The sequence below is a fragment of the Crocuta crocuta genome, unplaced genomic scaffold (assembly GCF_008692635.1).
Source record: "Crocuta crocuta isolate KB4526 unplaced genomic scaffold, BGI_CrCroc_1.0 scaffold556, whole genome shotgun sequence".
NCBI lineage: Eukaryota > Metazoa > Chordata > Mammalia > Carnivora > Hyaenidae > Crocuta > Crocuta crocuta.
In genome coordinates, this window is record NW_027527436.1 from 5,980,681 (window position 1) to 6,005,518 (window position 24,838).

The 24,838-nt window shown below is 38.0% G+C and overlaps 1 protein-coding gene across 1 annotated transcript in view; it reads right to left on the reverse strand.

Moving 5' to 3' along the window:
* The window catches only part of EPRS1 (glutamyl-prolyl-tRNA synthetase 1), a 71,570-nt gene that overhangs the window by 32,733 nt on the left and 13,999 nt on the right, over positions 1-24,838 (reverse strand). Inside the window, exons 7-17 of the mRNA XM_077759544.1 lie at positions 23,001-23,127; positions 22,125-22,317; positions 20,230-20,401; positions 18,076-18,309; positions 16,728-16,812; positions 16,264-16,323; positions 9,786-9,896; positions 7,377-7,513; positions 6,406-6,613; positions 5,785-5,897; positions 1,853-1,970 (exon numbers count right to left, since the gene is read on the reverse strand). Of these exons, the coding sequence (XP_077615670.1) occupies positions 1,853-1,970; positions 5,785-5,897; positions 6,406-6,613; positions 7,377-7,513; positions 9,786-9,896; positions 16,264-16,323; positions 16,728-16,812; positions 18,076-18,309; positions 20,230-20,401; positions 22,125-22,317; positions 23,001-23,127 (1,558 nt within the window). The remainder of the gene's footprint in view (positions 1-1,852; positions 1,971-5,784; positions 5,898-6,405; positions 6,614-7,376; positions 7,514-9,785; positions 9,897-16,263; positions 16,324-16,727; positions 16,813-18,075; positions 18,310-20,229; positions 20,402-22,124; positions 22,318-23,000; positions 23,128-24,838) is intronic.

Below are 24,838 nucleotides of genomic sequence, written 5' to 3' on the forward strand. Positions count from 1 at the left end.
GAAGATGTTAAATCAGACATTAAAGAGGTATTTTTAAAAGTGCTGGGGCACGTGGGTGGCTCAGTGAGTTAAGCATCCAACATCTGATTGCACGGTCGTGGGATAGAGCCCTGCACTGGGCTCTGTGCTGTCAGCACAGAGAATTCTGCTAAGAATTCTCTCTCTCCCTCCATCTCTGACCCTCCCCCACTTGTGCACATACATGCTCTCTCTCAAAAATAAAAAAGAAACATCTAAAAACAAGTAAAAGTGCAAAAACTACACCATTCTAATTCAAACTTTTGTTTTGGAAAACAGTTATTTTTCATAAAAAGTGTTATTTATATAAACATATAATTGGGTTTATTATTGCCATTTTAAAATGAATAAGTTCTTTAAAAAACTTGTCAATTTCATTTTTTAGTGTAGCAAATACTAATGTAACCCACATAAACAACAGGGGTTCAGTTTTAAGAATGTAAAGGGTTTTGAGACTAAAAAGTCTGAGAACTGCTAGTACATACTTCTACAAAACAGAACATAGATACTGCCCTGTAAAAATTCTTATTTTTCTTTCTTTAATTTTCTTTTGGCTGAGATCCCACAGTATTTAATTTGTGTAAATTAAAAGTTCATGTCAGGACATCTTCACTGTAAATAGTTTCAAACTCACATCTGTCTTCCCTAACTCAGGTTATTCATTACCTTGTCAACCAAACAAAATTAGAAGTTGCTGTCTCAACAATTCTACTTCCTGAATTCATACCTTAATTTATATCCTCCATGCTCTCACCCTCTGGCTTCCTGGTCACTTATAACATCTTTGAATCCTACTTCCAATCCACCCTCCAAAATATCTTATTCAAAAATAACACTGATGCTAAATCATCAATGTTTACTCAACTGCCAACATCAATGGATCCCAAACTACGTATCAAGGTGCTCCAGGGTGGCACAAAGTATTTTATATACTTGAGGTAAACAGAGCAACATACCCAGCATCTGTCAAACGCTACATATTTGTAGTTTGCATGTAATAAAGCTCAAGGTGGCTCAGTTTTAACATTACAGTATGCTACATTTCTTTAAATGATGTCATATCTTTGCAAAACTAAATTTCCCACAACTGCTATGTTAAAATCAAACACCACAGGGAAATTATTGTGAACGGTAAATTAGCATGGCAGTATCCAATCTGAGTCCAAGGTTCAAGAAAGAAACCTATCGCCCACAACATGGCAGCTCCTATCCATGGTCTCTTTTCTGAACCTCAGTCTACCAGGAGCTCTCCTCTGAGGCACTGGAGTCTGGCAGAAAAGTACACACAGAGAACCATAAAACCAGGCCACTGTCCTGACTCTGTCAATAACAACTTCTGTTATCTTGGGCAAGGAATTTTTCCCTTACTTTTCGTGTGTAAATGAATAAGAACAGGTGGTCTTCCAAGTGCTCTTCAGCTCTACACAATGATCCTAAAGGAGATAGGCTATTAAATAAAAAGGAGGGGCGCCTGGGTGGCTCAGTGGGTTGAGCGTCTGGCTCTTGATTTCAGCTCAAGTCATCATCTCATGGTTATGAGACAGGGGCCCTGTGTCAGGCTCCACACTGGGGGTGGGGCCTACTTGATTCTCTCTCTGCCCCTCCCCCACTGGTAGGTAAGCTCTTCTCAAAAAAAAAAAAAAAAAAAGGTGAGAAAAGAAAAGAAAAGGATTCGGGGCACCTGGCTGATTGAATTGGTGGAGCCATGTTCTTGATCTCAGGGTTATGAGTTTGAGTCCCACATCGAATTGTAGAGATTACTTAAAGAACAAATTCTAACCCTGGGGCAAAAATATCATTGGCTAGAGACATATCCAAAAAAGTCAATATTTACCTCATTTTTTGTTGTTTCTACCTTGGTCTTTTCCTTTGACCCAGCGGTTGGCATTTCCTTTGTGTGCCCATCTGGAATATAGATCAAAACACATGGGGCTTCTTTGCAGCTATATGGGCTAAAGAGAAAACAGAGGGTCAGAAAAAGTTTATATGAACAAAATTATCTGACCTCAATCAAAACTGAATTCCTAGATTAATTCAATGGTACCATCCATATTAACGTTTTTCAAAGTGTAAAACACTCCATTCTCTTATTATTCAAATCAGAAGCTCTTCAGAGTAGTTTAAAACCAATAAATACACACACAAAAATTCACAGATCTAAGTGCATGCTTCCAACTTAAGAACTTTTTATAGATATAAACGTGCTAACTCGTGGACAAGAGCTACTCTGCCTGTCACCAGAAATGGCACTAGTGGATGGAAATGGTCTCATTCTTGATTTAGAGCAAGTGTGTCTACATATCACACCTCATCTGCTTATAAACAGAAGAACTTCTGTACAACATTTATAATAATTTCTCAATTCTAAAAGGTACAGTAATTAGTAAAATCCACTGCCCCTGAGACTATTCATAAGCAAATGATTTCTTTATATTTTGTAGTAAGAGCTCGAGTAAAAACAAAAAGAATTCAGTTAACAATAGGATCCTGTATCTCTGTAATGTTTTTAAGTAATAGTCTTACTGAGATATTATTCATATACCCACAAAAAATTCAGCCTTTGAATGTACAATTCAATGATTATATAAAACTGTGCAACATCATCACCCTCTAATTTTAAAACATTTACATTACCCCCAAAAAGAAGTTCTGTGCACTTTATCTACCACTTTCTGGTCCCCCATTCCTCTAGCATCTGGCAACGACTAATTTGTTTCTATGGATTTGTCTATTCTTGTATTTTCTTTAAATGGAATCACACAATATGTGGTCCACTGTAACTAGCTTCATTCACTTAGCATATGTTTAAAGGTTCATGCATGCTACAGCATGAACCGGTACCTCATTATTGTTCGGGACGGAATAATACTCCCTTGTATGAACATACCTCATTTTGTTTATCCGCTCATCAGCTGAGGACCATTTGAGTTGTTTGTAACTTTTAGCTCTTAGGAATGAGGCTACTCTGTGCCTTCCTGTCAAAGCTTTTTTATGACCATGTTATTAATTTTCTGGAGGACAGAGGCAGGATGTAATTGCTGGGTCAAATGGTTTAACTCTATGTTTAACTTTCTGAGGAACTGCCACACTGTTTTCAAAGTACTACATCATCTCACAGTTTATAATTCTATCAGCAGTGTATGAAGGTTCCAATTTTTCCACATCCTAAACCACTTGTTACTGTCTTTGTGATTACAGTCACCCCAGTACATATGGAGTGATACCTCATTATAGCCTAGACCTGCGTTTCGCTAATGACTAGCGATACTGAACATCTTTTCAGGTGCTGACTGATCATTTGTATACCCACTCTGGAGAAATGTCTATTCAAATCCTTTGTCCATTTTTAATTTGTTTTTATGAGTTATAAGAAATCTCCATTTATTCTGTATACAAGTCCCTTATAAGATATACATGCAAACATTTTTCTCCCATTCTGTGGGTTTTTTCACTTCCTTGAAGGCATCCTTTGAAGCACAAAATTTTTTGATTTTGATACACTCCAATTTATGTATATTTTCTTTGGTTGCTTGTGCTTTAGGTGTCTTACTTAAGAAAGCATTGCTAAGGTATAAAGATTTACACTTAATGTTTCTCCTAAGTGTTTTGTAGTTTTAGCTGACATTTAGATCTTTGATCCATACTTAATTTTTGCAGATGGAGTGAGGTCCAACTTCACTCTTTCGCATGCAGCCAAAGATCCAGCACATTTGTTAAAATTCAACAATTTTTTTAGAGTAAGAACCTATTCTGTTCGGGGCATTACTCTAATTGTGGTACCATCACCACCACCACCACTACCACCACCAACATTGAGTATGTGACAAGGGTACAGGTGTACCACACTGTTTACATGTTATACTAAAGGCAATGTGATATTAAGGGAAAAAGTATCTGTCCCTGATGAATTCCAGAAGTGGAAAGAAGACAAATTCAATAGTGTGTGATAAATATTCTAAAGAGGAAAGTGCTGGATACTATGGAGAAATGTAGGTTGGGTGCCTATCCAGACCAGAGTTCTAGGAGAAGTGACATCTGAAAGGTTACCCAGATGGAAAAAAAAGCAGAGACATTCCAGCAAATGGCAGGAGAGGAGGTTCAAAAGCATCTGATGCCTTTGGAAAGCCCCAAGCTATCCAGTATCTTGAAAAGAATGGATACATGAAAGATTAACTACAAAGATATGGCTCAGGTGGGTGGAGAGGCCATAACATGAAAAATCTTACAAGTCAAACTATGAAGTTCAGATTTTACCCTGAAACTGATAAGAAGTTTTAAGCAGGGGGAAATGTGATAAAATTATTACCTTGAAATTTTAGACTTTGAGGCCATATGAAAAGTGGATTAGAAATGGGCAAAACTGGAGGCAGAGAGACTTTAGAAGCTGTTCTGGTAATCAAGAAGAAAGGCGGGGGGCGGGGGGAGGGTGCTAAAATACAGCAGAGCAGGGGCCGCACACAGAGATGGCCTAGACTGAAAGTGCAAACACACCAGAGTTTACCAACTGGAATGGGGAGATGAAAGAGCAGAGCAGAGATGGTACTAAGGATCTTGGGATTTTGAAGATCTGGAGTTCAAGGTATCTATTTAAGGATGTCTAAAAGGCACTAGATTCCCAAAGTGTAGAGCTCAATAGAAAAGTCTGATCATGCAGAGATGACAATGAAAAAATAGCAGAGACAAAAAAGAAAACTAAAAGAAACATGGACAAAAATTTAAAAACCAAAAGTTTTCCTAATAGTCCTATTACTTCACAGTTTAAAAACACAGGGAGGGGCACCTGGGTGGCTCAGTGGGTTGACCATTATACTTCGGTTGAGGTTATGACCCTATGGTTCGTGAGTTCAAGCTCTGCCTTGGGCTCTGTGCTGGCTGCTCAGAACCTGGAGCCTTCTTGGGATTCTGTGAGTGTCTCTGCCCCTCCCCCTTCCCTCTCTGTGTGTGTCTCTCAAAAATAAACTAACATTAAATTTTCTTTAATAAAACAATAAAATAAATTAAAAAAACCACAGGGGCACCTGGGTGGCTCAGTTGGTTAAGTGACTGACTCTTGATTTCAGCTCAGGTCATGATCTCCTATTTTGGGATTCTGAGCCAGAGTGGGGCTCCAAGCTAACAGCACAGAGCTTGCTTGGGATTCTCTCTCTGCCCCTCCCTCTGTTCACACTTTTTCTCTCTCTCAAAAGAAACATTTTTTAGAAAATTAAAAACAGAAAATACACTATAAAAAAAAGGTAAGAGTAATAATTTTCCCCTAAAGGTAAGAGATGTTGAAATTTTTATCTTTATACTTGGACTACATGAAGATAAATTATAAGATGGTTTAACTTTAGAAATGAATAATTTGTTTCAAAATTTCCACTTATTACCATAAAGTCTGAAATATTAAATATAAAAAACCAAACTGGACTGAATAGAGAATTGTCAAGTACGGTACTTTAGTAGTAGAAATTTGATTTTTAAAATAGTATTTACTGTAACAACTTTAAGCATTATCATTTAAATGCTCAATGACAGGGTTGCCTGAGTGGCTCAGTCAGTTGAGCATCTGCCTCTTGAGTTCAGTTCAGGTCACGATCCCAGGGGCGTGGGACTGAGCTTGGCATGGGGCTCCACGCTGAGCATGGAGCCTGCTTAAGACTGTCTTTCTCTCTGCCTCTGCCCCTTCTTCCTACTCGCACATGCTCTCAGTGTCCTAAAAAAAAATTTTTTTTTAATTTTAATTAAAACTTAAAAAATAAATAAATGCTTAACACCTTTACTCACCTAACAGGTTCATACGGTTGATCACATATGAAGAAGCCTCTTCTCTGGAGCTGTATAATGTCTCCTTTTTTCAAATCCTTAAGGCAGGGGTCCCCCAGCATTAGTTCCTCATGCTGTAAAGATGATGGAAGACAACAATACACATTCTCAGAAATCAGAGCACTCAAAACAACTCTACATACAATATAAGTTGTTTTTCCAGAAGCGATTTTCAACAAATATGTTAAATACTTTACTACTTAAGCAGACACAGTGAAGAATTAATTACATTTACTACATTTTTAAAAGTTAAAACTTATAAATTGACGAACTTTAGGAAACCATTCAATTAACTTGATTGGTGTCCCTGAAGGCAGAAGTAAGTTGCCCAGCACAGGTCAGAGCCGCACTGCAAAGCGCACACTAGACCTGGCTGCGGGCACAGCAGCTCGGTGCTGAGGCACAGGCCCTGCCTGTCCTCGAGCAACTTACTCACGCTCACCTCTTCATTTTAATAAAATTTTACAGATCTTTTCTCCATTTTGTTTATAAACCAAATACTTAAAAGTAATTTTAAAAAATTCTTTAAAAAAAGCTTATATCTTAGGGAAAACAGAAATACAGTTTCTTTTAGAAGTCTACCTTACTGTTCTTGTTGACATACTGCTTAAAGTCCTCATCTTTTCCTAGCACTGGCTTGGTGATCAAGTGCTCGTAAGTGACACAGACTGCCGGAATAGGAAGAGCTTGAGCCGTCTCTGCAAGCCACGTGATCTTCGTGGTTTTCTTGTAGTCTTTGTTCTCCAAATTCAATTTCGCATCAAGAGATACAATTTTTCCATCTGCATTTCTAGATATAAGATTGAAAAGTGTTTAAAGTGCTTAAAGAAAACAAACCATAATTACCATAAATGCATTATTTTGTTCTGTGATCTGTAATGAACACCTAGGAATTTTCTTTGGAAGAGTGTCAAAACAAACATGTATGTGAACGTCTAATATCTGATGAAGAACAAGAACATATTTACAAATTTTAAAGTCACCAGCACTAAGCATTAAAATATGTCAAGTATTTTAAAACATTTAACAATTACCTGAAATCTCATGCAATGACTGGACAATTAAGATTTCAGAGTTTACATAAACTAATTTTATTAACATGCTATGTTCCATTTATGTAATTTTAAGAACTGACAAGTGTAGTACACTCTAATAACTGGAAAGTTCATACTCATCACAAAATAATTTTAAAGCAGATTTTAGGATAAAGATTATGTTATATATACAAAATCTGTCAAAAGATCCCTCCCCCGGGCAAATTATATAATGAGAATTAATGACAAAAAGGGACCTGTAAGCATTAGAACTCTTCTTTTATATTCAAATGTAGTAATTTTCAACATCACAAGCAAAACATATCCCAATACTCAATTAATAAACTGGAACACATATGGAAAAGAAATTTGTTATGTGTCCAGAAGAGGCAGTTTCTACACCTGTGCAGGTTAACCAGTTGGGAAAACGAATGAGTCTAAATTAGGAAACTTTCAGTAAGTGAATCAACATAAGAATTTCCTTTCATATTTATTTGAAAACAGATGAAAAGTTCTTACTTGTGAATTTTAGTAATGTTGATGTTGCCCCAATTTATGAAGGTAACCATCTCACCCTCTGATAATGTCTCTGCATCAGCACCTTCAATGAAAACTTTAGGACTATACCACACTGGCTTCAAGCCAACATCAGGATTCTGAATGATTTAAAAAAAAGGGGGTGGGGGGGGAAGAGTGTTGATTGAAACAACTTATTGAACCCAGCATGCAGATGTATATATTCATTCATTGTATTCCCTAACCAAACATATTATGTGTTAGTCTGAATCCCAGTTCTGTGACAACGAGTAAGCCATCTGACCAATAATGCTAATGGAGTCAGAGGAAGGGACCTGTCCCCCTAAAATTACTTCCAGCCTTGGGGCACCTGGGTGGCTCAGTCGGCTAAGTGTCCGACTTCAGCTCAGGTCATGATCTCACGGGTCTTGGGTTCAAGTCCCGCGCCGGGCTCTGTGCTGACAACTAGCTCAGAGCCTGGAGCCTGTTTCAGATTCTGTATCTCCCGCTCTCTCTGACCCTCCCCTGCTCATGCTATCTCTATCTCTCTATCAAAAATAAATAAAACATTCTAAAAAATTAAAAATAAATAAAAATAAAAAATAAAATAAAACTACTTCCAGCCTAAAATTCTTTGTTTTTCAGAGCTAAGCTCATATTATTTGGCCTTGGTGTCCCTCCAAACAGAAATTGCTTTGCTATCCTCAGAATCTCACTGAACCTTTTGAAGCAAAGGAGAAGATAAAGTCAGTCCTGATCAGTGACTGCAGAACATGACAGACAACAGATGTCACCACAGCAGGAAACCGTGGACCTTTCATATTTTAAAAGACAAATTTTAAAAAGTTTGATATTTGCATAGAGATAATTTTTCTGCCTTTTCAGTATGTGTTATATAAAAAAGAAAAAAGACCTAGGGAATAAAAAGAATGCTATGTTAACTTTTGGTTTCTGTTTGACTTCCATAGGAAAAAGTATAAGATCCTTTGAAATAAATCTTACACAGCGTGTTGGTTTAATAATTGTTCAGTGAAAGTACCAATGCATCTGAGAAAAATTAGTATGTTGTATCAACTTATATTCTGCTGGGCTCAGAACAGAATGCTAACGTGCTAAATCTATAACACTCTGTGAGGATAATAATAATGAAAATTCCACACATCAAAGTGAGTAATCCAGTCATCATTTAAAATCTATTTCCAAATCAATTAGTTCCTAACTTATTACTTATTCTTTACCTATTAACTAAGCTATCTAACACAACTGTCATTTTAAAGGCAGCAACACCCTTAAAGTTTTATCATTACCATTCAAATTTCAAAACATTCAGTTAGCTTCACAATTAAGATAAAAGTAGCGGTGATATGTCAGATACTACCACTCACCTGGCTGAACCAATCATATGTAAGATAAAAGGCAAAGCCAAATCAGTAATAGACACACACACTTTTCAAATCTTATTAGGAATCTCCTTAAAATAACTCAAATCTTTGAAGTTAAAAAGAGCCAATGTCATACAGAAAGACAATCATATTAAGGTTACAACTTAGAATATCTACAGCTCTTCATAATGCATATTTTTATATGTGAGTGAGTCTGTGAACACAGCATGATAATGAGTAAGGTTATGAGTATGGTTAGTCTGTGAATCTCCATTATACAATGAAGGAATTTATACACAACCCACAAAGCTGAAATAAATGGATCTATTTCTGCTTCAAGATTGTCAATCAAGCAGTCATAGCCATCTAAGACAACAACCATAGTTTAAGTTAAGAGGAATTCCCTACTATCTACATTTAAGATTTATATTCTCACTTTACTGTTATTTTCTACAATGGAGTAAATGGCAATATGATAGATCCTGGACTAAAATTGTGATGCAAAGGGCACCTGGCTGGCTAAGTCAGATGCGCATGTGACTCTCATCTCAGGGTCATGAGTTGAAGCCCCTCAGTGGATGTGGAGACTACTTTAAAAAAATTGTGATTAATATTACTATGTCTAATGCTCGGCTTAAGGACAAAAAAAGGTAACAATGAAGAACCTCATTAACAAAGAATACACCTCGGCTTCCCTACAAAGATAAGAGCATGAATTATAATACCTCATCTTTTAAAATGACTCCAGGAAAAGATAAATTTTAATTATATGCTTACATGCTATCTCTATAGAATAAAAAAAAAAAACGGCACAGAGTGCAGTAGTTCTCTGAGATGTGGATTATTATTAGGATAATTTTCTTCAGCAAGAAACCCACAAAAACATTTAATTCAATTACAATCAAACCCTGACAAATAACGCTGAATACAAAATGATCCGCAAACTATGCTATTACCACCAAACCACATTTTCCCTTTTATGATCCTGCTCCTTCTGAGAATAACATTGGTGAAAGCATAGATGGGTGACCTTTGGGTGTTTGGCTACTTCTTTCATCTCCTCCCGAGCCTCGGGGACATTCACCGGAATCACTTCTTTCTTCAGTAACGCAACGTATCGCGGAGCCACTGGGTCAATAACCTGCAACAAATGCATCCCTGTGTTAAAACATTCAGATATTTTAAAAAACTTCATAAATATATAATAGCACAGGAATACTAACTGGCTTTCTTTGTTACTGCATTTACTAATTTTCTGGTTTACCTGCTAAGTCTTCTCTAATATTTAACTGTCCAGTAGAAAGAAAGGAAAAAAAAACAATCAAATTCAAAAACTACATGAAATTCAGAGTTCCTTTCCAAGAATTAACTACTAATAGGTGAAAAGAAACCAATTCGTTAAAGCCAAATACTTCTTTTGAAAGTAATTTTTTACTCTGGTATTAGAAGGTGAGGAAAAATTATCCTATGGGGTTATGTATCAATCCTACAGGTAAATGTGATACGTAATTTTATATTGTTGGAGAAGTCCATTTTGAAAGAATACAGATATATGTGTGTTACTACCATTTTCAGTGTTAGGCGACACATCATCTTCAAAAGCAAACAGCATTAGGTCACTATAATAAGGCAATTCTATAAATTGGTAGTATAAACAAGACATTTCTACTGGTCTGCAAGCTATACGTACAGGGAACGGTGTTCCCAGTACTAAGCAAGGGCCTGGCACACACAGTAATGAACAAGCATTTGCGGGTTAACTGAACGAATGGCCGTGCTCACGAGGCTCTAAACTAACTCCACCTCTAAAACACGAGTAGCCTGCCCTTTGGGGTCTGATGTCTTCTCTTTACTTCACTGTTCAAAATTTAAAATGATCCGTGATGACCACATACAACAGCAGTGTTCAGACACTAAATAAAGCGTATGGAAGAAAATGTAGACAGAGGCATATGTAGAGTCAAACAGCTAGGTAGAAGGATGTAGGAGATACTGGTATGGCTAATTAAATGTGGCTGCTTGGTTTATTCTGTATTAACTTTGTTGTTGTTACCACTGTTGGGTTGTTTTTTTTTGCTTGTTTGCTTTCAGACTATTTTTCAGCTTCTGAAAAGGATGGTATGAAAATTATGAGTGATTCAAAACATCCTCAGAGAGTCACTCATAAAAACTTGAAAAGCTACTGAACCTCCCTGTGTCTGTTATTCCTCATGGCTTATATTCCATGTCAGTAGTAGATCAGCACCAGCCTCCCTCTCTATTTATTATTTCATTCTTTGCTTCCTTGAGTTAGCTTACACGTCATTCTTACTAGTCAGGGATTCCTTCTTTCAGCTAAACGGGGCGAGAATGATCCAAGATTTAATTAGTGACTCAGTTCAGTATTTAAGCCAAAAAGATAGATACAATATTTTTTTTAAATTTATTTATTTCTGAGAGAGAGAGAGAGAGAAAGAGAGAGAGAGAGACACAGCGTGAGCAGGGGAGGGTCAGAGAGAGAGAGAGAGGGAGATACAGAATCTGAAACAGGCTCCAGGCTCTGAGCTGGCTGTCAGCACAGAGCCTGACAAGGGGCTCAAACCCACGACCCATGAGATCATAACCTGAGCTGAAGTCGGAAGCTTAACTGACTGAGCCACCCAAGGTGCCCTAAATACAATTTCTTTAAAGAAGTAACAACCAGACGTGCCAACCTGAGAAACTTCCTGCACTGCAGCTCAATTTCCTCAGCTGACAAAAGATGATGGCCTCCCACAGCTGACCACCTGCGACACCCACCCAAGGCACTGGGCACTGGCCGGGGCTGTACACAGGCCTCTTAACGCTAGAAGATTATCCAAGGTAATGGTCTAAAGTACAATCTATAAATCTTTATTTTTTTAAGTTTATTTATTTGAGAGAGCATGAGCAGGGGAAGGACAGAAAGCGGGAGAAAGAGAATCCCAAGCAGGCTCTGCACTATCAGCACAGAGCCTGGCAAGGGGCTTGAACCCACGAGCCATGAGATCATGACCTGAGCTGAAGTCAAGAGTCAGACATTCAACTGACAGAGCCATCCAGGCCCCTCTAAAAACCTATTTTTAATAAGCATTTCACAGGATGCTAAGGATCAGACAAGTTTGGGAAATCTTGGATTAAAAGATTTAAGTCTTTTTCAGCTCTAAAATCGTAGTTTTATTTATCTAAAACTTTCTGGATCGAATTACTCTAAAGGGTCCCAGGGATTTCAAGGAGTTCCCCTCGCAGACACCACCCAGTGAGGGAAGGACAGGCCTGGGGCTGGGGAGAAGAGGACCCTAGAACCCTGACACACTTCAACCAGGACAGCTGCCCTTTCATTCACTGGGACTTACTTCTACGTTGTTCAAGGAACACTTTCCTTATTTGGGGTCGAGAGAGAAGTCTCTACATACATTTTCTAGCTAGGTGCAGATCCAAGGGGGCAAGGATGAGATCTGGGGGGAAAAAACTAGTATATTATCGTACCACTGAAACACTAACATAGATTTTTAAATTAAAGCAGTAAATAAAGTTTGATGGAAGCAAATACTACTCTGAAATGAACACCTTAAATAAAGCTTGTGACTCTTCTGCCTTGACTGAAGACTTCAAATCTTAACACATAAAACCAAGAAGAAAGTTAGAGAGGTTTAGGCAGAGTAAGCTGGTGAAATGTCTCCTATCAGTAATAAGGTAGATCATTTAATGGAAATAAATCCTACTTAATAGTTATGATTCAGAAAAATTGTGTGTTATTTTCCTGCTAAAATGAAAAGTCAGCCTAAGAAAATACAGAGTACAGTAGTTTCAGAGGGATATTGAGAGGATTACCACCCCCCATCCACTGTCCCCTTCACCCATTTCTCCCCTCTTCTCTTTGCCATATACACTATATTCTGTAAATAAAGCTCTATCTCGGGAGGAGAACGCATTTAAAGAGTGCCAGCTAATCCAGAGCTAATCCACTTGTCTTTAAGCAGGAGATGCTTTAACAGAAATGCTAAGTTACTAAGATCAGGAGTGTGCCCAAAAAATGACATTTTATCTCTGCCTTTAATAACTGCTTCACAATGCCAGGGCGTTAAATTTAGTTCACTGATGCTTCACTTGCATTTTATTTACACAGCTTGGGAAAAGAAAACAGGCTACAGTATAATAAAGCACTGGTCAGACTGAATGTGACATGACCCCTCAATAAGATTGCTGTATGCCGAGGGTCAGAGAGAACGGAAGAATGAAGGAAATGTGTGGAGATGCCAGGAAGGCCGGCAGGAGAAACAAACAGGCACAACATCAGAGCAACTTCAGTTTTACTACCAGTCAAACTGGAAGAACAAACTTTCAGCTGTGCTATGCTTTTAACATGGTGCTTAATGATTAGGGATCCCACAGATATATGGATAAACAAAGTAGACTGAAAATCACTCAGCTACCTTCACTTCCTCCCACACCCCCACTAATAAGATATAAAGGATTTGTTTGTTTGTTTGAAGGTAGAAACTCAGAAAAATCAGTGTAACTGCAGAGAAGAGCAACAAAATTCTGGAATCTGAAAACCATGTGGAAACATCCCCTCTCTGCAGCTACAGAGAGGCAACTGCCTCTCCCCCAGCCCCGCTGAAGAACGGAAGGTTACTCTGCAGAAGGAGGGTGTCCAGATCCTTCTTCGTACCAGATACGAGGAAGAGCGGAAGGGGAGGGTTCCGCACGGAGACACGGGGACCGAGTGTGTGCCACCACGCAGACAGGCCTCCGCACTCTCGGCTCCGCAGCCGTGACCGCCAAGCCTTCACACCTCAGGCAGGTAACGGAAAGAAAGTCCTCTGGAAAAACTGCCTGATCCAAGAAGTGAGATACAAAGTCACTGGCACAGAGGTTCTCCAGCTGATGGACTCAGCCAGGTCAGCCTATAGTGAGTCTCAGCCGACAAGCCCAACTCTGGCCTCCAGGGCTTCTAGCTGCTCCTTTAGCCGGTCAAGGATAACCAGACCAGAGACGCCTCTAACATGCCTTTAGTAGCAAAGAATAAGCCTGAATAATCTGCAGGAAAGAGATGTCATTAAGAAAAAAATTCCTATGTGGGGGGGAGGGGGGATGGGCATGGAGGAGGGCACTTGTGGGGATGAGCACTGAGTGTTACGTGGAAACTAATTTGACAATAAACTATTTGTAAAAAAAAAAAAAAGAAAAAAGAAAAAAATTCCTAGTGATGTTAATATTCTCAGGATGAACAGAACAACGTGGTTTTTTTTAATTCAGAGAATAAAAAGGAAATCTTGGAAAGATGATACATAAATGAGAAACTCAACAGAAGGGTAGGAGGACAGAGCTGAGTAGATCTAGCAGAAAGCCAGGCGAAAGAGAGAAAATAAAATTAGAAGACCAGTCCAGGAGGCCCAGCATCTGCTCAAGAAGAATTCCAGAGAGAAGAAAACAGTAGTAGAGAAAATATAAAGCATTCAAGAAAATTTCCCAGAACTGAGGGAATGCTAGAAGCCACATGTTTTTCCAACAGATGGGGATGAAATCAGACCCCCCAGCACAGCACATTACCATGAAACGTTTTAAGTTAAAAAAGGTCAGGTGTCTGGATGGCTCTGTCGGTTAAGCATCTGACTTCAGCTCGGCTGATGATCTCACAGTTCATGGGTTCAAGCCCTGCACCAGGGCTGAGAACACAGAGCCTGCTTCAGATACTCCTTCTCCCTCTCTCTCTGTCCCTCCCTTGGTTGCACGCTCTCAAAAATAAGTAAACATTAAAAAAAGAAACAATTTAAAAAAAAGGCCATATACAAGGTCTCAAAAATCTTCATCCCTTGCCCTCTTCGCAGGGAGCTACCAAAGGACAGAGTATAGCAAAGCAAGAGAGAAATAAAAAGAGAAGGGGGATCCAAGAACCAGATGATCCATCAGAGAACAAATGCAAAGGGGATTCCAGGACGACGATGACTGACCTCGGAAGACTGATGTGCTGCAGAAGCTAACGGGCCCTAATCTAGATCACAAGGGAGTAGCACAGAGGCTCTGGAAGAGATGTCTCCACAATGAAACTAAAAGAATACTGAGGCATGAGAACATCCCAGTAGGAAATTTAGATAACTTGCAGAGAGCTGCAGACAGAATTAGAAAATGAAACAAATGAGGGGGAAAACAAAACAATCAACTACAAGAAAACCAACAGGGGATGAGAAAAGTAAGGGGCCCATATCCCTGGTTTCCACTGTAGGAAGTCATATAAGGATGCCTAAAACTTAAAAAAAAAAAAAAAATCAAGAAGTAGCAACACACATCGTATTTAGAGATATAGGCAAGAAAAATACAGAAAGAATAAAAGACCTGAAACTGATGTGTCTAGAGAGAGAAAATGTAAGGATAGAAGACAGGAGAATATGCTGTTCATTCTAACAGACCCTACAGAACTCTCTAGCAATAGTGAAATATAGTTCATACGGTTGAACTAAGTGCACATGTATAATTTTATTAAAACTGAAAACCTTTAAAATTTGGGTTATTAATAAAAAGTGCTCCAAATTAACTTTGCCTATAAATTCTACTTGTATTTGTTATTAGTAACTGCAGCAACAGAAAGAACCAATTAACTCCTTCATGTATCAAAAAACACACAAGACTAAAACAAATTCAAGACACATGCGAGACAAGCAAGTATTTCTTGAGGCAAGGCATCAGCACAATCAAGCAGCAATAAGAAAAAAAAATTACAGAACACAATCACAGAAACTATCGTTTAAAACATGGCATTTTAATGATTTGCCTTATTATAGTGTCTAAGCACCTGCTTCCAATTAGTAATTAACAATGTCAATATGCAGTATTCCTTATTTGGCTTTCATTTAAGAAACAGTTAAAAAAAACCCAGCTAGATTCAATTAAGACACAGTGAACCTTCAATACAACTCAATGAAACATCACAACTTTAAAGCTCAGTCCTCTCAGTACATAAGGGAACAGCAGAATGGAGTTAGCCCAGTCTTCCCTTTGCCACTAAGAAAACTAGAGGACATGTTGTTTTTGAAACTAGGAATAATGCATTTTCAATGGATTTGTATAAGCAAGTCTTTTATATAAATGTGATTGTGCTTCAAGGCTGTATAACATCTCAGGTTATAACATGTATGCTAAAAGCTATGTGCTAAGTAAGGCAGATAAAAGCATTAGGTAATACCTTCTTACAGAGAGCTCGCAGCTTGAAAGCAGAAAAATGAAATGCAGTGTTCATAAAAGATTGAAGGAAAAAACTGTTACCGCTCCCCATTAATTCCAAGTTTGTTTGTTTTAATCATGGTTACTTGTTTGGTTGGTACAGCTAATAGGCTTAATGCTCTTTTTATGCTTAAGAAAGGAAAACATTCCATTTTCCTGAAGGTCTGCAAAATGACAACATTCTTCACAAAATTTTCTCTACAATGAACACACTACTGAATTCCACACATATTACATTACCCAGGAGTTAGACATGAGAAAGGAGGACCAAGAGTCAAAACATGTACCTTTTTATTAAATGCCCAAATTTTGTCCCACTCCATGTTCACAACTGAGCGTGAAGAGCCCTAGAAAAACAATAACAAAGTGAGTTAAAGGGAAAGAAGCGTTCATTAGAATACTTAATTTAAGCGAAGAATGTTAGAGAAAAATACACCCACTAAATACAGTCGACTTCCACTGGAATATAAAACCGAGCACGCATGAACCAATCCGGTTGCCCTTAAAAGCCACTGTCAAGAGCACATGTTTCAACAGGTAATACCACAGCTGCCCCTGTTCCACTCCAGCTTAAGGGTTCAGGACAGTCTCAATTTTTCACTATTAGAAACACACTCCTTAAAAAAAAAAAATTCTGCCCTTGCATTAGAAGGAACAAAGAAGGAACAGAATGAACAGAAATTACAGAGACGAAAGGGGTATTAAAGAGACACATAAAAACAGAGAAGCTGGAAAACAAAGCGTAGTTCACCTGAGCAGCAATAAACTGTTTCAGCCCTTCAACAGTCATCCCTCTTCTGAGCACACCGCGAACCGTGGGAAATCTGGGGTCATCCCTGGGAAAGAGGGAAATGTTCAATGACCAAGGAGATGTCTTTAATGTACAAACACAAGGAGTACAGATACCTTAAAGAATAGTAAACTATAATCAGCTTGTGAAAAGACTTGTGACTAAGAGTTGCCTCTAAGAATTGGGTTCCCATGAGCCCCCATTCATGGAAGAGGAAAACTGCTCTCTAGTCAAATACTGCTCAGTAAAATAAATGCACTACTAGAAAGAGAAAAGCACATTTCAAAAAGACACAAAGGCGACATCTTCAAATACAGAAAATCCATGCATTAAGACATTCTTATTTGCTTTTTATTTAACAACATTCAAGGTCTCTATTCTACACGCGACCATGAAAATCAGATTAAGAGACAGTATCATGTCATCCACGTATGAATATACTTCACAAAGCCCTATGGATTATAAAAAAAAATTATACTTATTAATATTCTGCAGAAATCTGTAAACTTTAGTAAGTCTGCAATAAACCCCTTTGCGTGGAGTCCAACATAAACTTGCCTTTTATCAAATACAGATTCACAATAAACTAGTATAAAATACATCTTATTCAACATATAATATTTAATATGTCACTGTTATTTGATGCCAATAAAAACTACTATACACATTCTTATTAATTTAGATAAAAAATATTCCTATCAGCATGGTAACCCATCTGAACAGGTTTTGTTTACACAGATACATGGCTACAAGGTGACTTTTATATTCATACTCTTCTTCCTCACAGAAATCCCATGTGGGTTATTAATATGCTACAGAGATTTGCCAACTTCTCCTTGGTGCTGAATCACTGGGCACCCAACTGCTCCACAAGGCGGGTCCTCACCACCAAGGCGGAGACCATTTATGTCTTCGCCTCCACCTAGGGCATTCTGGGCTTCAGGGGACCCAGCTGAAAAGAAAAGCCTCAGAGCCTCAGCGGAGTGTGAGGAGCGGTAACCAGACACACAGAGGACCAGAGGCACAACTATTTTTCTACACAATGCTGACACCTGCAGAGGATGTGCCCTCATGCTTCATTCCCATGCACCAGGGTCCACAATGGGTACCTCGTGTTTGTAGCATTAAAATAAAGGGGAGGGGCAGGGGGACCCGATGGCACTGGATGACATAAACACAAGGACCAGAAACCCTAAAGACCCACCCATTCCACCTCTTCCCATTCATCCTCCCCACCATGCAACAGTTTTAAATTCACTGATATACCACCTTCTTACTTCCTCTCAATTCTAGGGAATGGTAAACATACCATCCGTCTACCAATCCTTCATTGACAAACCATGTGAGTTTTCTCTTGGATAGCACTGTATTGTTGAGATTCAGACGACTATATTCCCAAATATATGGCTTTCTTATGCCCAAAGCTTCAATAATCCAATAAAACTGTTCATCTCGGTCATGGTATTCTGTTGTTCTCAGGGCATGTGTAACACCTTCGATACTGTCCACTATGGGGCAGGCAAAATCGTATGTCGGATACACACTGCGAGAAAAAGAGTATTTTTAAAAGCAAAATGAAGCATTTTGCCCTTTCCATATTAGATCATGCATTATAAGTAGCAGCAATAATTTGAAATAATTCCTTACAAGTTAGGAACTTCTTAAAAACAACTGGTTTTACAACCCATAATATTAACAAAGCATACCAAAACATTAGGTCTTTGAGGACAATAAATCAGTTAACCCACTCAACATTCAAACCAGTTCACAGCAAATTCTACCATCACGTTTCTGTAATGGCCAATGTATATACCATGGTAGAAAGCAATAAGCAATATACATACAGTTGACCTTGAACAACACAAATTGGAACTGTGTGGGTCCACTTATACATGGATTCTTATAAACACAATACAGCACTATAAATGTATTCTCTCTTCCTTACGAATTTTTCTCTGGCTTAAGAGTATAACATACATTACAATTACAATATGTGTTAATTGTATTATCAGTAAGGCTTCTGGTCAGCAGGAGGCTATTAGTAGTTAAGTTTTGGGGGAATCAAAAGTTATATACAAATTTCTGACTGCACAACCCCCTGCAATGCTCAAGGGCCAACTGTACTTAATAATTCAAGGGAATTTGTGGCTTTCCAATATCTTAATCCCACACTCAAGTAAATCCCTATGCTTAAGTCTCCTGTAATTAAATGAATTCAAGAACAAAGCATTTCCTTCTCTGACAAGTAAAAGGGAAGAAAATTAGGTTAATTAAAATTCTATTTAAGATGGCATAGTCTTAAAAACAATTCCTGATTAATATAATCTGCATAATGCACAGCACTTTTAATTTGAATTTTTAAAAATATAATACTTTATTGTGCCTTCTCAGTTTTAGGCTAAAACTTCATTAAACTACTACTTCATTATGCTTAGCAATTATGTGATACTGAAAATGCACATCCAAATTAACTTTTCCAATGTGTTCAAAGTATTTGCCTTGTAAAATAAGAAGAAAGCACCCTGTTAAAAATGAAAGGCTTATAAAAAAGAAAAAAAGACTTGTGTATACACGTGTAACAACACACATAACGTGCTTGTCTACATATGGACACACAGATCTATACCAAGTTTAAAGAAAGTCATGTTAGCTAAACAGGTTACCGTTTACATTCACTAATCTCTTCGGAAGTTATGATTCAGCATTTATATACAGGTTTCTTCAAAGTATAAAAAGATATATTGGGGCACCAGGGTGGCTCAGTCGGTTAAGCGTCCGACTTCGGCGCAGGTCATGATCTCATGGTTCATGGATTTGAGCCCCGCGTCAGGCTCTGTGCTGATAGCTAGCTCAGAGTCTGGAGCCTGCTTCAGATTCTGTGTCTCCTTCTCTCTCTGACCCTCCCCTGCTCATGCTCTCTTTCTCTCTCTCAGAAATAAATAAAACATTTTAAAAAATTAGAAAAGAAGTGTAAAAAGATATATTCTATGTCTGCTTTAAAAGTAAATTAGTGGGGAAGGGGAACTCATTTAAAGAAAAAATCTTTTAACTGAAAACCCACTTAGAAAACTAACCCCGCTTTTTAATATTGCTCACATTTATGTAAAGATTCAATTCTATCACTTTTGTGAATCAATTTATGCCCAAAAGAATCCAAGTTTATAAGAGGAAGGATCTTCTAAAAATACACACCACAGTACAGCTAATCGATACATAAAAAGCAGCTTTAGGCAAACTGAAGGAACTTAAGGATGGACATGATCTTAGAAACAAGCTAGTATAACCTTAATCAATAGGTGAGGACACAGCCCAAGGGATTAGGTTACATCCTTTACCAAAAGCAGTTATTAATCTGTGGGTGAACAAAGATCCAGGTCTCTTGATTATTCTGCATCTACTCTGTGCTTAGAGACAAAGCAAAATCATACTAGGCAATCTAGCATAATGAAAGAGATACACCTACTTGTATTTATTTCCCGTTCTTGGATGCGGCTGAATTTTACAGCGATAAAGTGTTGGGTCTCTCATACATCCATTGTTACTACTCATGTCAATTTTTGCTCTTAGACAACAGGACTGACCAAACTGGGTCCCTTTTTTCATTTCTTCCCACATCTGTAGATTCTTCTCAATGGCTGTAAGATAATTACATTACAGTTTATCTAATATATTACTAATCTAGTTAAAATGAGATTATTTTAATAGTTTACTTTTATAGTATAAGCACACTCCCCTAGTTTAAAAATACCATAACTGTATGTATGTAGAGAATGAATTGTCAATAAAAAAGAATGTGGCCTCTTAAAAATAAATATACAAAATTTTAAAAGTAAAATATAAAATAAATAAAAATACCATTATCATTCCAATATCTGATACAAAGAGTAAATGCATCATTTTTTATAAAGAAGTCTCACAAAAAACACCTCAAAAAAGTATTCTATAAATATATTTTTAAAAGAAGTCAAAACAATACATCCCACTGATGTAGTACTGATTAAGGGTAAGAGACAAGGGGCGCCTGGGTGACTCAGTCAGTTAATCCTAATTCAGCTCAGGTCATGATCTCTTGGTTCACAAGTTTGAGCCCCACATCGGGCTCTGTGCTGACAGCTTGGAGCCTGGAGCCCACTTCAGATCTGTGTCTCCTCCTCTCTCTGCCCCTCTTCTGCTCATACTGTCTCTCTCTTTCAAAAATACGTTAAACAAATTTTTAAAAATTTAAATAAATAAATAAATAAAATAAGGGTAAGGGACAAAATAGGAAACTTGGAGATTTTCCTCATCCTGTGTTTCCCACATCCCCATCATGGCACAGGTAGCCAGCGCCCAAGCGTCTCACATGTCACACTGCCTCTGAAGCAGGAGCATTCTGTTCCTTTGCCTCCTCGTGCTCAGAGGACAGACCGGACTGGCCTGACCCGCAGGGCCCACAGACATCAGTGCTACAGCCTGTGCCCCTGGAAAGAACACGGCTCGGGCTGCGAGCCTGAGTCCATGGGCTCCCGGAGAGGCCAGTCACTCATTCTAGCGGAAAGCAGGAGACTCTTGGATCAAAAAGAAAATAAAAAAAGATCACAGAAAACAACAGTACAAATTTAATCCCAGAAAATTCTGTCCCAAGCAGCCATGGTTCTGTGTGAAAATACTGAAAACCTGTTGCATGTAGATATGAGAGAGAACTATTAAACAATGACTCTCTGTGGAAGCTCCTGGAGATATGATGGACACTTTGCCCACAAAAAAAAAATCGAGTGTACAGTTGTTAAGTATCTTTGAAACTGTAGGGAAACTTCAAAAAGAGAAAAAAGACTTTTGACAACAATTTACTCTATAGTTGCCAAATGTGACATTATGGCAACACAGCTGCAGAATAAAACTAGCCCCAATCAGTAGCTCAGGGGACAAGTAATGAATAAGAAATATGTTTTTTCATTAAGTGATATTTCAGAGGTATACAGTAGTAGTAACTAGGCTTACATATTACATTCACATTTACTCACATGCTGAAGAGAAGATTTGGGTACTAATAACCTGACCACTGAACCTTTTAGAAAGGCTGAGCGTTTAAACTGGAAGAACTACAAAGACGTGCAGAAGTCCCCACTGGAATGGAACGAATGCAGTGCGAAGGACCACGTGCAGTGCAACAGTACAGGCAGACACTTCACATGCAGTTGTGTGATTCCAACAAAGTGATGACAATGTAAAGATGATAACGAAAAAAAACAAATCTGTGATGAACGTATGAATCATATTCTCAAACGGATCTCAAACCATCATCTTTCACAGAAATCTTGTTCTACTAAAGAGGCAGAAGACCATCAATTAAAATATAAAACATTAAATGTGCCTTACAGTTTTTCCTATGCTTGGATTCGATCCTCTGCTCACGTTCTGCTTTCATCTGCTCAGCAGGAGTATCATCCACATAAGCCTTTCCTTCCTGAATTAGCTTCTCTGCATATTTCATTATAGTTTCAAAATGATCCGAGGTATAAGTAAACTGATCTGGTTTGATATGCAACATTGCAACATCCTCCAAGATAACCTGCGAAAAGAATCCAAAATAACCATCAACTTTTGCATTTTCTTGTCTATTTTCAATCCTTGATACTGCATTTGGGCAAATGTAATAATACACCATCAGTCAAAAAAAAGCCTGAAAATGGTTGTACAAGTTGTATATTAGGTCAGGAGGAAAAAAAAAGATATTCATTATACTAGTTTCCAAAATTTCAGCTGAGAAAGCTGATTTCATGATGAAGCTTTCCATTTACTCTGGAAAACTGGTTATTATTGGTCATACCGACAATCATTTGCCCTCTCTTTGAATATATTGCAGTGCTTCTGAACAAACAGGATAGAAGAGGCCAAGAAACCTCCCCATTTTCCAGAACCTGCTTGGTGTTGGTTTCATTCACACACTTACAATTATACGACAAAAAGGAAACCTGTCTCTAGTGACCAATTCATTTAAGAAATTGGTACTTATAGGAAAATAGAGAACTTTGGTAAAATTGTACAATCGAGGAAGAAAAAAATAAATGGAAGTTTTTTGGTAGAGGAGCTCAATATTGCCTGCCTTAGGTCTCAGACACAGAATAGACAGATGAGGGAAAAAGGCAGCTATGAGAACAAACTTCATTTATTTTCTTACCATGAAGGTATCAAGTCATCCTCTACTTTTAATTAACTTTTCTGACAAAGGGTCATCACTACACCTTTAATTACCTTCTCAAAATCTTCCTTTTCTTTTTCAGGATTTGTGTCATCAAATCTCATGATCAGTTTCCCTTTAAAGTTAACCTGGTAGTGCTGGTTCAGAAGAGCAGCTTTTGCATGCCCAATGTGTAAGTAACTAAAACAAAAACATTTCACAAAGAAACTCATTAACATGTTTTAACTAAATACTTAAACTTAACCTTCTTGAGGAGATGAGAACTAAACAAAAATCCTTCTACTCGGTACTCCCGTCATAGTTTATTTTCTAACAAGAAAGTACTCGTAGAAAATCTGACCCTCACAGGAAGAAAAAGACACTACAACATTTATAAAGTAATCACAAGAAACAACTGCACATGGAACATCTCACAAAGGGACACGTTATTTAGTCACATTACCACTTTAAGGAGAATCTCCTTTTCCTTTCTTACAGAGGAAATGAGTGGTCATTTAGTAAGGGGAAACCTACTTCCTGGAAAACGGTGTCCAGGGCAACACGGCAGAGCGTCTGCACAGAGACCGGATTCTGCAGTGGACAGAGCACCCCCCTCGCGCACGCCAGCGAGAGGTGCCTCTGAGATGGCCACTGCCATGCGTGTCATGGAAGGGCACACGGGAATCAGGAAGCTGCAGAAGAGCCGCTTACTTCTCAAGGCTTCAATTTTGTCAAAAGCCAAAATACAAGGATTTTAACTGAAGGACTTTAAAGGTCTCATCCAGTACCAACGCTCCACGAACCACAATCTGTGAAAATCCTATTCTGTTCCTATGGGCAGTTGGCAATTCTAAGGAATAAAATGTATCACAGGCCCTGTTGACATAATATATCAACATTTCCCTCTACCAGTGAAGTGGGTAAAAAGCAGCATCCTATACCACTAACGTTCAAAGTACACTTTCCTGGGCAGCAAACAGGGCATGAGGCGAGCAAGTTTCATAATCAGCTCTCACAAATTTTTATCAGTTTCCACTAACAACGGTAGCCACCGTCCCACTGTGCTGGTCTCCTAGTTTCACGCCCACCTCTGATCTCAGCTGGGGTCAACAGGGGAGAGGAAAATACAACTTCTTGCTTGTCTTCACATCTCCATGTTTTAGAAATTGACGCAGCATTCTAGATCAATGATTCAATGTTAAGAAGGATTTATATGCACCAGTTAATGCAGACAAGTACAAAACAATGCATTTAGGGTTATTCAAAACTTTCTGCGTAAAATAAAAGGCTGTCACTGGTATCCCAGATGAGATTCTAAAACAGAAAAAGGACATTAGGCAAAAACTAATGAAATCAAAAAAAGGTACGGAGTTTAGGTGTTAATAATAATATATTGATATCGGTTCACTAGTTGTGACAAAGGTATCAGAGTAATGTAAGATGTTAAGATCATGGATAACTAGGTGCGGGATATGTGGGAACTTTTTGCATTATTTTTGCTACCTTTCTGTAAATCTAAAACTACGCTAAAAAAAAAAAAAGGTTTACCAAAAGTAAAATAAAACGAAGGACCATGAGTTCCAAGAAGGAAACAGAAATACTACTGCAGCTTTCACTGAAAGTGTTATACTTGTATCATGTTATACCTACCATTAAAAAGAGGAAAAAAAAAACCCTAAAAATCACTGACTACCTATACCATACAATAGTTTATGTGCTAGGCTTTACCTAAGAGTTAATTTAAGAGGAATGAGGAAATCAAACCATTACCTTACACTTAAAGATATTATTTCTGAACCTGAAATAATGTGTTCAGTTCTAATGAGTCTAAATGTCAAGAAAGTTAACATGACTATAAAATATTCACAAGGTACCTAAAATAATCAGCGCAAGAGACAACCTCATGAGAATA